We start from the raw sequence: 15,395 nt of genomic DNA, 5'->3' as shown, positions 1-15,395 counted from the left end.
CGTTCATGCAAAACAATGCCCAATGCTTATGTTTTCCAAGAACAAGTTATCCAATGGCCTTGGTTGATTCTGTGGATGAATAGAATTTCAGCAATTCGTCTTTACTTACATATGTGATAGTAGGCGATCCGATGCCATATTCGTTCATTAATTACCCCCTGTGGGTGGGGGACGCAGATGAAGAATACACCCCCCTCCCTCCCCCCCCGGTATTCCCTGCCTGTTGTAGGAGGTGACTAAAAGGGGCGACCTTGGTGTGGACATAGATTGCTGCTTGGTATCATTTGATGGACCCCCTGTGGATGGGAGGGGCAGAATCGTAAGAGGTGTCTAAAAGGTAACACTCCTGTGGGTGGGCGACGCAGATGTAGAATACACCCCCCTCCCCCCCCCCCCCGGTATTCCGTGCCTGTTGTAGGAGGTGACTAAAAGGGGTGACCTTGGTGTGGACATAGATTGCTGCTTGGTATCATTTGTTGGACCCCCTGTGGATGGGAGGGGCAGAATGCATTCACAGGTAATCCCTGCCTGTCATTGGAGGCAATTAACAGTTTCATGTGGCTATCGGTCCCCTATTTATATTTTATTGTTTTTGAGGGTTGGTTGTAGACCAATTCAACATTCTTGATGTGTGTGCTGTTGAGAGATAGGCCTCTTTAAGTGTGCGATTGCGCCCGATAACCCTCTCATGACTGCCCAGGAATCCTGCGGGTGGGAGCGTCATGTAATTGTGCACTAGTATCTGCCTGACAACACAGGTCCCCACACAGCCGAATGTCAGAAGGACATATTATTTTTATTTTTTTCTCTATATTTACTACTCTGTACACACTATGGGGTACATGCTATTGCGTGTGATTGGAGGAAGGGATTCCTGGTACTCATTGCCTCAGTCATTCCGTATTAGGAATCGTCCAAGATCGGACCACGGGCAATACTTGCTACGACCAGGTGGGTATTGCCTTGGTTGCTTGGTTCGGCTGCAGAGGCTCTGATCGGAATGGGTGGCATTCGGTGAGGATGATTTTGGGCATGGCTTCGAAACGTCTTCAGCCAGCCCGAGGTGGTCCCCCACCAGAGTCTTTAACTTTTGATTCCTTTAGGGGTTGAACCCCCTGGGAACAAGCGCAGCGTGAAGGAATGGGATCCAGCTTCCCTAGGTTTCCTGTTGCTACCAGAACTGATGGGAGTGACTCAAGCTGGTAAAGTCCATTTTGTTTAGCAGGCACATAGCAGGTGTCTACGGCGAACTGGAAGATCTGAAAAAATGCGCAACGGTAGTTTGTTGCTGTATCATTTACTACGGTGGTTACACAAAACTAGTACTAAACACAATAAAGGAGGGAAGTAAGAGCAACTACACACTATCGGAAAACACTGTACACTCGGAGAAACATCAGCTGGCCTACGCGGATCTCTGCCAACAACAACATAATACGAAATATCTTTAGGGCCAACCAGTGGACAATGAACCCGGAAAATGGAAGGAACTACGACCTTGTGAGGGCATGGATATGGCTTAGGTTGCAGATTCTGAAATAATTCGCCGTGATCCTTAAATTTGAAAAATATTATTTACAAGTGAAAATTTTACAAATACTTTCCGATCAAAATCCACCATTTTACAACTTACGAACTATACGCTCCGTGATAGACATATCTTAGAGGTTCTGTGATAATGAGCTTCACTACGAATTTCAAACTTCAAACCAGCTATACAACTAGTTACAAATCCAGTAGTACAATGCAAGTTAGTAGGTTAAAAGCAACGTAAGAACGATTACAATTTACAGTGAAGTGAATGTACTCTCCTAAATTCTAGCGTACATGAAGTGATACAGAACTACCAGAGGCAAACCCCAAGGTAAACGTATTAAATTACAATCTACATATTTAGTGAAATAAGAAATGGGAATGCCTCGAAAACAAACTGGGAACCCCAGCAGAAAAGCTAAGGCATCGTAAATAATTAATTTGGCGAATCTAGGTTAGGCTAGGACAGACTCCTATACGGAATAGCAATTGAACATTATGGAAATTCTAACCGGAATGGAAAGTAAGAGTGCTACCCGAAGGCGCGCCATCCCGGAAGCGAGGCGTCGCACACGACACAGACCAACGCAGACTAAAGGCAGATCAGGTCAAGACAAGACCGAATTATTGTGAACGCTGCCTCGCTCACTATATATAGGAAAACTCTGGCCTTGGAGTAGCCAATCAGAATGTATGAGTTCGCCCATCCCCTCCTAGGTTCACCAATCAGGATTCCTACTCTCGTCGCGAACTTTAACGAACATTCTCGAATACACACATTCGCGAATCTTCCATTTCCAGAATAGTTAGAAAATTCCTTCTAGAAAACATAACCCACAAAAGGCACACACCCTGTTCAACAATTTTCTAGATACTTCCAGTAAGTACAGAATAGAAATCTACTATTTACAAATACATATGTTACAAATATTACACAGTACAGGTTAGGTCACTACAAATAAAACATTATATCATACTTTACAAATAATGTCTTCAAAAACACTTCCACTATATTGTTCACCTGTGACAGTTGCTAAAGACGCGCACTGCTGTGCAAGCTGATCGGTTGCTCAAGTACAACCACTTTGGCGATATTCCTGTCAAAGTAGAGGAGCACAAGACCTTGAATCTGGTTCATGGAATTATCTTCCACCGAAATCACATCTTGAACACTGACAATGAGTTGATGGAAGACATGAAGCACCGTGGCGTGACACACGTCCGGCGCATTATGTGCAAAGTCAGTGTCGAAAACGTTGCCACGAGTGCGTTCATTTTCTCCTTCAAATTGTCACTGTTACCAGGAAAAGCGACTACCTATTGCTGCGATGTGAGGCCGTACACACCACCTCCCATGTGCTGCTACCAATGTCAGAGGTTCGGGCATATAGTGTGTCATTGCTCTGTATGTAGTACATGTGGCAGAGGAGCTACTGCGCAGAAAAGTGCCCAACTCCTTACAAGTGCACTAATTGCTCTGATCTTCAATTCACCCAGAGATCGGACCTGTCCGGTATTGATGAGTAAATTTTCCCTATGGGAATCACTATCTATATCATATCTCGGTGAGACGAAGATCCAGGAGATCAAGACCCTGGATGGTCTTTCCTACAAGGAAGTACGCTGTAAGTTCAATTCTAGGAATGCTCCCGCCAAGATGCCAGACTACACGAAGATAGCGTGAAGTCTTCCAGGTTCGTCGTTCACATCTTCTCAACCTGTTACGATTGCTGCGCCCAAGGCGGCTGTTGCTCCTGTAAGCAAAGTCGCAAAGAGTAAAAGCTCGAAGGTGGGGACCACCCCACCTTCGGCCACAAACAAGTCTGTGCCGGCTGGGACTTGAAGTCCCAGCCGGCACAGCAGGGGGCTTGGGGGTGGCTAAGTCTCTCCCCCAATGAGAGGTCGGTGAAAGCCATGCCTAAGCCGGCGGAGGCGGCATCGTCAACCCGGGCTGGGAAATTATCTCCAAGCTCGTCTAAACAAGAAAAGAGGGAGCGCCCTTACCAGGTGCTCTCACACTTCTCCTGCGAAAGAGAAATCGTGCCCTCCATCTGGAGGGTTTAAATCAGCGCCAGCAGGTACGCCTGCTTCAAAACCTGCGCACTCCCCTCGTAGGAGGACATCCTGCTCCCCAAAAGCGTTGAAGTTCTGGGTGTCGGTCCCCTCATCCGTCGACGACGACAGGATGGACGTTGATCTTTTATCTACATCTACGAATGTAGATGTTAGTGCTTAGGTTTTAAGTATAACGTAAATCTCATCCTCTCTTAGTCCACACTATGTCATTGTTACAGTGGAATTGTAATGGTTATGAGAGACATCTTGCTGCACCAGCTAATTAGTGAGTATTCGACAAGTATAGTCTGCATTCAAGGAACTAATCTCAGACCTGGGCACCATACGGTTTTGAGAAATTTCAGACTGTACTCGTCAGAATGACATTATGCTAACTGGTCTTCCGGTGGCGTTGGTATTTTTGTCCGTTCTGATACCTATAGCGAAGAGGTTCCACTGAGAACCCCGCTGGAAGCTGTAGCAGTTCGTGTTCTGCTGCCTGTCCTGGCAACAGTGTGTAATGTTTATTTTCCACTAGGCCAGCCTCTTAATATAAATGATGTAACTGCTCTTATAGATCAGCTTCCACCTCCCTTCCTCCTATTGGGTGATTTTAATGCCTGTCGTTCTATATGGGGCGCTGAATTCCCTCTCCCCAGGGAAAAGGGTTTTGAAATATCAGTGAGAGAGCTAGATTTATGTATTTTGAATATGGGTGAACCAACTCATTTCAGTGTACGGTACGGCACATACTCTCGCATAGACGTCAGTCTATGCAGCCAAACGCTGGTTCCCCTGTTTTGGTGGAATACACACGATGATCTCTGTGACAGTGACCATTTTCCCATTGCCCTCCATTGTTGAAACAGAAATCCGCCGAGGCTCCTCTTCAATGGATTCTTAAACACGCTGATTGGCCAAACTTCACATCACTAGCTGTCTTTAACGATGTGACCAGATGGAGCATAGACGGCGATATCATTTACATAACACAAGTAATTCTTGCTGCTGCTGAGGAGTCCATTCCATCGTTTTTAGGGACTCCTCGCCGAAAATGCGTTCCTTGGTGGAATGAATTGCAGCAGGTATCAAAGAACGCCGCTGTGCTCATAAACTCTATCGTACACAACCTACTGTGGCCAGTTTGGTAACATTTAAAAAACTCCGTGCTAAGGCGCGAGTTCTTATTGAAGTGTAAGAAGGCTTTGTGGGAGAGATATGTGTCGTCTATGATGTCACATACTCCGTCATCTCAACTGTGGACTAAACTTCAACGTATTTCGGGTATCCAAGGATCATCTTCTGTACCGGGATCCATTGCAGGCAGTATCGCCACTGAACCGCTCTCAATTGCTAACCATTTAGCCAGTCGTCACGCGGATGTGTCTGGCTCCGGGAATTATTATAGTGACTTTCTCACTGAAGCGGGAGGCAGAATGTCATCATCTTTGTTTTGCCACTCAAACTTCAGAGGACTATAACGTGCTCTTTATGGAGTGGAAACTCCACAGCACATTGGCGCTTTGCAAGTTCATGTCTTCTGGGCCAGACAAATGTCCATAACCAGATGTTGAAACACCTTAGTAAGGATAGTCCGTTTTATCTCCTTCGTGTGTTCAACCGAATCTGGATAGAAGGCGAGTTTCCGTCGTGGTGGCGAGAGGGCATAATAATTCCTGTCCTCAAGCCTGACAAAAATCCTAAGTATGCAGAAAGTTACAGACCTATTTGTCTTACTAACTGTATGTTTAAGCTATTTGAGAGGATGTTTCAAGGTGACTTGGAATTAGTAATATAACATGTAGCCGGCTAAAGTCGTGCCAGCTGCCGACTTGTGCGGTGTATGGAGAAACAAGGACTCTTTTCCATGTTCTAATGTGGTTTTTGAGCTGCTCGCTCGACCACTGACCACTTGATACGCCTGGAGAGTTCTATCCAGGATGCATTTCTCAGCAAACAGCATTTGGTGGCTGTTTTGTTTGACTTAGAAAAGGCCTATGACACCACATGGCGATATGTTATCCTTTCAGTCCTGGATCAATGGAGATTCCAAAGTAACTTGCTGGTATTTATTGCTAAGTTTTTATCCTTCTGTCTATTTTGTGTCCAAGTAGGGAGGGCATATTCGCAATACCACGTTCAAGAAAATGGAGTCCCACAGGGATTGGTTCTTAATGTCACTCTGTTCACGCTTGCCATAAATGGTATTGTCGCTGCCGCTGGTTCAGCAGTAATACCGTCGCTGTATGTGGACGATTTTGCTCTGCATTATGGCTCACATAATATGGCAGTCGCAGAGCGACAATTGCAACAAGCTATTAAGAGAGTGGAACAGTGGACTATAGAACATGGCTTTCGGTTTTCAACCTCAAAGACCTCTGTTGTGCACTTTTGCCAGAAGCACATTCTTCACGTGCATCCTGAACTTTATTTAGGAAATGTCGCTCTTCCCGTAGTTGACACCTATTTCTTGGACTCCTTTTCGGTAGCAAATTATCGTGGGAGCTACATGTGCGGCAGTTAAAAGTGCAATGCACTAAGAACTTGAATATTTTGAAGTTTCTTAGCAGTACCAATGGGGGGCTGAGCGCACCTTGCTCCTACGATTTTATAGGGTTCATATGTTATCCAGGTTAGACTACGGCGGTAGCATATGGATCAGCAAGGCAAAGCATCCTTGCAAAACTGAACAGCATCTACCACAGCGGGTTAGGCTGGCAATGGGAGCTTTTCGTATGAGCTCCCTTGCTTAGCCTGCTCACTGAATCTGGTGTGCCGCCTTTACTCCTGAGGCGCCAGCAAATGCTTCTGTCCTATGCTGCAAATTTGTGACAGATGCCACTTCACCCAAGCAATCCTTGTGTATTCCACAATGGAAACCTTCAGCTGTATGCTGCTTACCTCGAGCAACGCGGCCGGTTGGAATGCGCTTGGATAGCAGTCACAGATTGTTTGATGTATCTTCGGTTCGCTGCCTTGTCAGACAACCAAGTGGGGTACCTCCATGGATAATGCGACGGCCTGAAATAATCTTAGATCGGCATACTGGCTCGAAGGAAAACTCGGACCCTTCGATTTATCGGAGGTTCTTCCCGTCGGTTGTTGGCCGGTATCCAGGTTCAGTCATTTACACAGATTGTTCGAGGGTGGAATCGAAAGTGGGCTGTGCGTTCATTTTCGACAATGATTGATTTCTTTTTGCTGTCCCAGAAACCTGTAGTGTGTACATAGCAGAGCTCTATGCTATCTGTGCAGCTCTGCGGTTCGCGCTCTCTGACAAGTGCCGACACTTTCTGCTGTGTACAGACTCCTTGAGTTCTCTACAGTGTATTTATTGATACCTGTTTTCCTTGGCACCCTCTGGTGCAGTGGATCCAGGACCTGCTGGCCAGGTGTTCGGATGCCAGCACCAGAATCAAGTTTATGTGGCTTCCAAGCCACATGAGTGTAGAGGTAAACGAGTTAATCAATCAATCAATACTGATCTGCATTTAGGGCAGTCGCCCAGGTGGCAGATTCCCTATCTGTTGCTTTCCTAGACTTTTCCTAAATGATTTTAAAGAAATTGGAAATTTATTGAACGTCTCCCTTGGTAAGTTATTCCAATCCCTAACTCCCCTTCCTATAAATGAATATTTGCCCCAGTTTGTCCTCTTGAATTCCAACTTCATCTTCATATTGTGATCTCTCCTACTTTTATAAACGCCATTCAAACTTATTCGTCCACTAATGTCATTCCACGCCATCTCTCCGCTGACAGCTCGGAACATACCACTTATAATACCAATATAATGGTCCGTTATTGGACATTATAAATTTTTCAGCTAACTCATTCTTGGTTGCCTGCGTTTCGCCCTCGTATGCTAAGTTAGGCTCGTCAGTTGGGACTTAGCACACCACCCAAGACGCAAGGCTAGTGCATACCGTGGAGGCCACTGCATAGGCTATTTGAAGCCACCAGCAGTGCCAATGCACTATGAGAGCTATGTCTCATTTCCAAAAATAGATGCCTGACTGGCCATCAGGACAAATATTTTAGGTTCCGTATGGGAATCAACATCTACATCACATACCACTTAGTCGAGCAGCTCTTCTTCTTTCTCTCAATTCTTCCCAACCCAAACTTTGCAACATTTTTGTAACGCTACTCTTTTGTCGGAAATCACCCAGCACAAATCGAGCTGCTTTTCTTTGGATTTTTTCCAGTTCTTGAATCAGGTAATCCTGGTGAGGGTCCCATACACTGGAACCATACTCTAGTTGGGGTCTTACCAGAGACTTATACGCCCTCTCCTTTACATCCTTACTACAACCCCTAAACACCCTCATAACCATGTGCAGAGATCTGTACCCTTTACTTACAATCCCATTTATGAGATTTCCCCAATGAAGATCTTTCCTTATATTAACACCTAGATACTTACAATGATCCCCAAAAGGAACTTTCACCCCATCAATGCAGTAATTAAAACTGAGAGGACTTTTCCTACTTATGAAACTCACAACCTGACTTTTAACCCTGTTTATCAACATACCATTGCCTGCTGTCCATCTCACAATATTTTCGAGGTCACGTTGCAGTTGCTCACAATCTTGTAACTTATTTATCACTCTATAGAGAATAACATCATCCGCAAAAAGCCTTACCTCCGATTCCACTCCTTTACTCATATCATTTATATATATGAGAAAACATAAAGGTCCGATAATACTGCCTTGAGGAATTCCCCTCTTAATTATTACAGGGTCAGATAAAGCTTCACCTACTCTAATTCTCTGAGGTCTATTTTCTAGAAATATAGCAACCCATTCAGTCACTCTTTTGTCTAGTCCAATTGCACTCATTTTTGCCAGTAGTCTCCCATGATCCACCCTATCAAATGCTTTAGACAGGTCAATCGCGATACAGTCCATTTGACCTCCAGAATCCAAGATATCTGCTATATCTTGCTGGAATCCTACAAGTTGAACTCCAGTGGAATAACCTTTCCTAAAACCGAATTGCCTTCTATCGAACCAGTTATTAATTTCACAAACATGTCTAATATAATCAGAAAGAATGCCTTCCCAAAGCTTACATTCAATGCATGTCAAACTTACTGCCTGTAATTTTCAGCTTTGTCTATCACCCTTTCCTTTATACACAGGGGCTACTATAGCAACTCTCCATTCATCTGGTATAGCTCCTCCGACCAAACAATAATCAAATAAGTACTTCAGATATGGTACTATATCCCAACCCATTGTCTTTAGTATATCCCCAGAAATCTGATCAATTCCAGCTGCTTTTCTAGTTTTCAACTTTTGTAACTTATTGTAAATGTCATTGTTATCATATGTAAATTTTATTACTTCTTTGGCCTTAGTCTCCGTCTCTATCTCGACATTATCCTTGTAACCAACAATCTTTACATACTGCTGACTGAATACTTCTGCCTTTTGAAGATCCTCACATACACACTCTCCTTGTTCATTAATGATTCCTGGAATGTCCTTCTTGGAACCTGTTTCTGCCTTAAAATACCTATACATACCCTTCCATTTTTCACTAAAATTTGTATGACTGCCAATTATGCATGCCATCATGTTATTCTTAGCTGCCTTCTTTGCTAGATTCAATTTAATAAGTTCCTTCAATTTCTCCTTACTTCCACAGCCATTTCTAACTCTTATTTCTTTCCAGTCTGCACCTCCTTCTTAGTCTTTTTATTTCTCTATTATAATAAGGTGGGTCTTTACCATTCCTTACCACCCTTAAAGGTACAAACCTGTTTTTGCATTCCTCAACAATTTCTTTAAACCCATTCCAGAGTCTGTTTACATTTTTATTTACCGTTTTCTACCGTTTTCTACCGATCATAGTTACTTTTTAGAAACTGCCTCATGCCTGCTTAATCAGCCATATGGTACTGCCTAATAGTCCTACTTTTAAGACCTTCCTTTCTATCACATTTATTTTTAACTACCACAAAATCAGCTTCATGATCACTAATACCATCTGTTACTTCAGTTTCTCTATAGAGCTCATCTGGTTTTATCAGCACCACATCCAGGATATTTTTCCCTCTGGTTGGTTCCATCACTTCCTGAATCAGCTGTCCTTCCCATATTAACTTATTTGCCATTTGTTGGTCATGCTTCCTGTCGTTCGCATTTCCTTCCCAATTGACATCTGGCAAATTCAGAACTCCCGCTACAATCACATTTCTTTCCATGTTGTTTCCCACATAGCCGACTATCCTATCAAATAATTCCGAATCCGCGCCAGTGCTACCCTTTCCCGATCTGTACACTCCAAATATATCAAGTTGCCTATTATCTTTAGAAATGAGCCTTACACCTAGAATTTCATGTGTCTCATCTTTAACTTTTTCGTAGCTTACAAATTCTTCTTTCACCAGAATGAACACTCCCCCTCCCACCATTCCTATCCTATCTCTACGATACACACTCCAGTGCCGTGAGAAAATTTCTGCATCCATTATATCATTTCTCAGCCATGATTCAACTCCTATTACAATATCTAGTATATATATATCTATTAAATTACTTAATTCTATTCCTTTCTTTACAATACTTCTACAGTTCAACACTAACAATTTTATGTCATCCCTACTTGATTTCCAGTTCCCCGTTCCCTTATCACCGCTCCCTAGGCCATCCCGTTTCCCTGAATGTACCTCCCTATTACCCTTCCAAACAAATTTCCTAACTTATACGTACCACTGCGGTGAAGGCCATCCGAGCGCAGATCCCTATCTCGTACCCACCCATTAGGATCTAGAAATTTCACTCCCAGTTTCCCACATACCCACTCCATAGTCTCATTTAAATCCCCAATCACCCTCCAGTCAGTATCCCCCCTACACAGTATTCCACTAATAACAATCTCCGCTTTCTTAAACTTCACCCGTGCTGCATTTACCAGATCCCACACATCTCCAACTATGTTGGTACTTATATCAGCTTGCCTTACGTTGTTGGTACCAACGTGAAACACTACCACCTTCTCCTTCCCCTCCTCCCTCTCTTCTACTTTCCTCAACATCTGCAGATAAGGCTGCTAAAGAGGCAGTTACACTGCCCCCTTTGCCTTACAAGGTTCTCGCAAGTAATATTTGCTCTCAGCTGGGACATTTGGTCATGTCTCAGTGGCAAGCCACTCCACTTCCAAATAAGCTGAGAGCAATAAAAGGTACAACGAAGGTATGGAGGACTTCCCTTCGGGCTTCTCGGAGGGAGGCAGTGGTATTATGTCATCTTCAGATTGGCCACGGTATAGTAGCGCACTCCTATTTACTGAAAGGAGAACCCCCTCTGGTGTTACTTGCGGCGATCATCTTACCGTAGTGCACATCCTTACGGAGTGCGTGGACCTGGTTGATCTGCGTGTAGTCTAAAATTCCTGGGTATCATCTCCCCCATCCTGTGAGATGACGAGCAGTCAGCATACCTCCTCATCTGTTTTACGAGGGATCATGGTTTGTTTTATCGTGTATGAATGTAGTGTTGTCATATTAGTCTTTGTATTATTGTTCACTGGATTTTATTAATTTGACTCTGTTTTAGTTTGTGTTTGTCTATTTTAGTGTTTTTTTTAAAATAGTCGTTTTGCATTATATATTATTGATTCTTGAGGCAGTGTCTTATTCTACCATTACCTATCATATTTCATTTTACCGAAAATAAGGCATTGTTTATTAGATCTGCTGATTATTTTAAATTCACAATCATTATTCATCTTCATTTGTTTTCAATTCTAGTCAGTGGATACATTAATATTAAGTATCATATCACGTTGTCCATCTCATTCATACCTTTAGGGGCCGATGTCCTTAGTTGTTAGGCCCCTTTAAGTAACAATCATCATCATCATCATCACCACCACCACCATGTTCATTAATTTATTACGGTTTACACCGTGTCGAAGTCTGAGATGTATGTCAGTTTATCTTTTATTATTACACTACTTTTGCCTCTCTCATCCCATGATTGTCTAGTAGTGTTTGGACATCAAAACACAGTACACCAAGCTCAAAACTGCAATTGTGGAAGCAACAGTTAACTTCATTACACTGCAAACTCTAGTGGATATTCATAAAATTGTGTGGGATTTTCCAACTCTTACTGCTGGTTGATGGGATAGTGAACCAGAGAGAAGCTCTTGATCAATTTTCTGGTTTAAAAAATCTTTCAGACCGGACTAGTTGGCCGTGCGGTTAGGGCCGCGCAGCTGTGAGCTTGCATTCGGGAGATAGTGGGTTCGAACCCCATTATCGGCAGCTCTGAAGATGGTTTTCCGTGCTTTCTCATTTTCACACCAGGCAAATGCTGGGGCTGTACCTTAATTAAGGCTACGACCGCTTCTTTCCCACTCCTAGGGCTTTCCTGTCCCATCGTTGCCATAAGACCTATCTGTGTCGGTGCGACGTAAAGAAAATAGAAGAACTTTTCGGATGCTAGATTCTCAGATAAAACAATTTTTAGTGAATCAATATATTTGTAATCTATTTTTTTAGATGAATGATATGTGTGTTTGCTAGATTAATTTCCTTAACAGCCACTAGGAACCCAAACATAGTTCTGATAGTTGTGAGTCAATCATAGTCTGCTGTTTAGCTTTTTTTGATGTTCTTTCCACATCATCACTGAGGGTAGTGATAAAATAAATGCCACTCATGGCTAAAAAAAAAAAGAAACAAAAAAAATATTTGTCCAAACTTTGAATTCTTTTATTTAATCCCTATTTATAGTCTACCAATAAAAATTCCTTATTACCGAGCTCGATAGCTTCAGTCGCTTAAGTGCCATGCAAGAAAAAAAATTCTTATTTTCTGGTTCTCTGCTGCACAATTCTTAAATAATAACTATATTTGACAAGAAAATTTGCAAAATCTTACAGTTCCTTTGTCAGTTTAAAGGAGTAATGGTGGCATATTTTATGAATAAATGCAGGGACCACCACTAAAACACTGAAGCTTATCTAACACAAGCTCATAATACAGTTCAATGTTGTGTTTTGTATTTTGTGTATTTATGGAACTGCATGACCTATGGCAATGTCAGTCAATAACATCAAAAGTAGATTGTCAGTGAACTTTTCCAGGGTAATCCAAACCTGTGGTCATATTGCGAGTGTGGATCAAATATAAATGGGAATTATTTTTTAAAATTTATTGCATCAACCAAAAAAATATGCACATAGTGATCACTTTTCTGTGTCCTGATTTCGATAAACATTTTCTCCATCGGATTGGTAAGTTTTTGATGCCATTCTGATGGAAAGGAGAGGGACATGTGTGAAGCCAGTTGCGCACGAACTCTTCTACACATGCATTATCATCAAATTGCTGTCTTCCTTGGTCTTGTTTGAGTGGTCCAAACAAATGGCAGTCGAATGGTGATAAATCTGGACTGTACGGAGGGTGTTCCAGATGTGTCCAGTGCATTTCCTCCATTTTTTCCTGTGTTAAAGCTTCAGCATGCAGCCTTGCATTGTCATGGAAAAGGACATTTCGGATTGGTTGCCAGTGTTGCTTGTTGCGATGCGCAGCTTTTGCTTCATTCAAAAGGCGACAGTAATAGGCTGCGTTTATTTTCCTTTGTTCATGTAGAAAATCCACCAGCAAAACATCTGCGGAATCCCAGAAAACTGTTGCAAGCACCTTTCCAGCAGATGGTTGTGTTTTGGCCTTGACCTGCTTTGTCTCTTCGCTGCCATTCCGTACTTGCTTGCTTTTACTCTGGGGTGTAACGATGCACCCAAGTTTCATCACTAGTCACAATACAATGCAAGAAATCCTCTCCTTCCTCCTTGTAGCGGCGCTGAAGTCTCTGACAAACTTCCTGGTGTAAAGTTTTCTATTCCTGGTTGAAGAATTGAGGAACCCACCTGGCAGACAATTTTCTGAAATGGAGTTGATCTCGGATGATGGTTTGAACTCTTCCGTAACTTATTCCTACGGCTGAAACAATATGCAAAATTTTTATTTGCTGATCTTCATCAATAATGTCATGAATGGCAACAATGTTGTCTGCAGTGATGCTTGTCTGCGGTCTCCTTTCATTAGGTTCAATTTCCACAGCTTCTCTTCTTGCCACAAATTCTTTATCCCACTGATACGCTCAAGTCTGCAAAAGTGTTTCTTCCTTAAACAGTGCACAGAGCCATCTCCAAATTTCGGAATGTTTGGTCTCCCCTTTTGCGAGAAATTTGATTAAGACGCGTTGCACAACAGACGTGTGCATTTTTTGCTCACTCATAGTGTACTGATGCAGCCCAGCTCTTCACCATCATTTGCGCTCGCAAACCTCTTCTCTAGACACCCCCCACCAACAGCGTGGCAAAGCTCCTCCTGAGAATTATTACTAACAGCAGTGGTATATTTAAATTCCCGTTTATATTTGATTCGCCTTCGTAGTTCATTTGAAACTTGAGAAAAATATTAACACTGAGCTTGGGCATGAGATATGTAACCTTTTCATACTGTCCGAATCCAGCTTCAGTATGTGCTTCAATGTGTTACTTTGGAGAATTAGGTTTGACTCATTCTATAGGGGGCATGTTCAGGTGGGCTACGCACTTGTTATTTACTGGGCCAGCTGAGCTGAGCAGACCTCAGCTGTCCAACAACAGCCAGAGCAACCGCATGGGGAAGTGCGGTGGGGAGAACAGTGCTCGAATCTTCTTGTTTGGGGAATTGTATACGAAACTTGAAACACCGTACACTTCTTATTTTTCAGTGTATAGTCGAGACTGCTACCTCTTTATACTGTCAGTTTATATGATCTGTTTTTGCAGTTGCATATCAGAGCTGTAAATTATTTTAATTTGCAACTAAATTCTTGCACTAATTACTGTACTTTCAGTGTAGTTCAAACCTTTGAACGGAAATAAAGGTAAGTTAAATCAGAGATATTCAGCCAGTACAAAGAGTCGCATCGTAACAGAACATTCTCCTATACAAAAACAATAAACACAACGATCAGTAAATATAACTCATAATAGTGAACAGTTATTGTATTGCAGTTGGAATTGCAGTTCATATCTCTAATTTTCTTAGAGGATAATTTCTTGATATCTGGAGTAATTGAGTTGCTGCTTATCAATTGAATGCATGAACTTATATGCGAGTCTGTGATACTCCCTCAGATCATTCAACTTTGTCAGCTTCGTTATGGAAAAATCACTTTCATACAGTTTTGTGGTACTAAATAGACTCATTGTTAGCTGCAAGTCTGAACACTGCGCATTATGCTCATGCTATCACCACTGAGCTTTGGTACACATGGTGTTGTGAACTTACCCTCGGTTCCTCACTCAGCTCCTCCTTGTTGTTAGTACCTGAGAAGAGCACATAACAAAGCTAATTGATTTTCAGAACGATTGTTGAATTGAGATAAGGGCTGAGCTGAACACTTAGTCATTTTATAAACATTTCCTTGTAATCAGTGCCCTAAACTGCCCTTCCAATGCGCCAAGCAGGCTGACTCTGAAAGGAAAGTATTTTGCTCAGAGTTGACGATACCTAGTTTATGGGGTAAACTGTCGAGATACGTGCAATGTATGTGATTCTCACTTTTAAGTTGTGTTAGTTTGATACATTTTTGTATTGGACAATTCATGAATGTTGGTATTCTGATTGGTTAAACACTTCTGTTTGCTTTGTTTGCAGAATGATTCATCACGTGAAACATTATCTTCATACCTGGCTAATGGTAATGGTCCTTCATCGCTGTTAACTTATCCTGCTCTCAAATCTAGATCCCGAAGAAAGAGATATCCAGAGGTATGTGTTTTATTTGTC

General features: G+C 42.4%; 1 protein-coding gene across 6 annotated transcripts in view; it reads left to right on the top strand.

Annotated features, from left to right (window-relative positions):
• LOC136878800 (tudor domain-containing protein 7) overlaps nt 1–15,395 on the top strand; it is a 299,722-nt gene that overhangs the window by 99,107 nt on the left and 185,220 nt on the right. For all 6 annotated transcript variants that reach the window (XM_067152283.2, XM_068229004.1, XM_067152285.2 and 3 more), the window contains exon 7: nt 15,264–15,377. In XM_067152283.2, coding sequence (XP_067008384.2) covers nt 15,264–15,377 — 114 coding nt within the window. The remainder of the gene's footprint in view (nt 1–15,263; nt 15,378–15,395) is intronic.

The sequence above is a fragment of the Anabrus simplex genome, chromosome 8 (genome assembly GCF_040414725.1).
Source record: "Anabrus simplex isolate iqAnaSimp1 chromosome 8, ASM4041472v1, whole genome shotgun sequence".
In the NCBI taxonomy this organism is placed as follows: Eukaryota; Metazoa; Arthropoda; class Insecta; order Orthoptera; family Tettigoniidae; genus Anabrus; species Anabrus simplex.
This window is presented reverse-complemented; position numbering and strand designations above follow the sequence as displayed.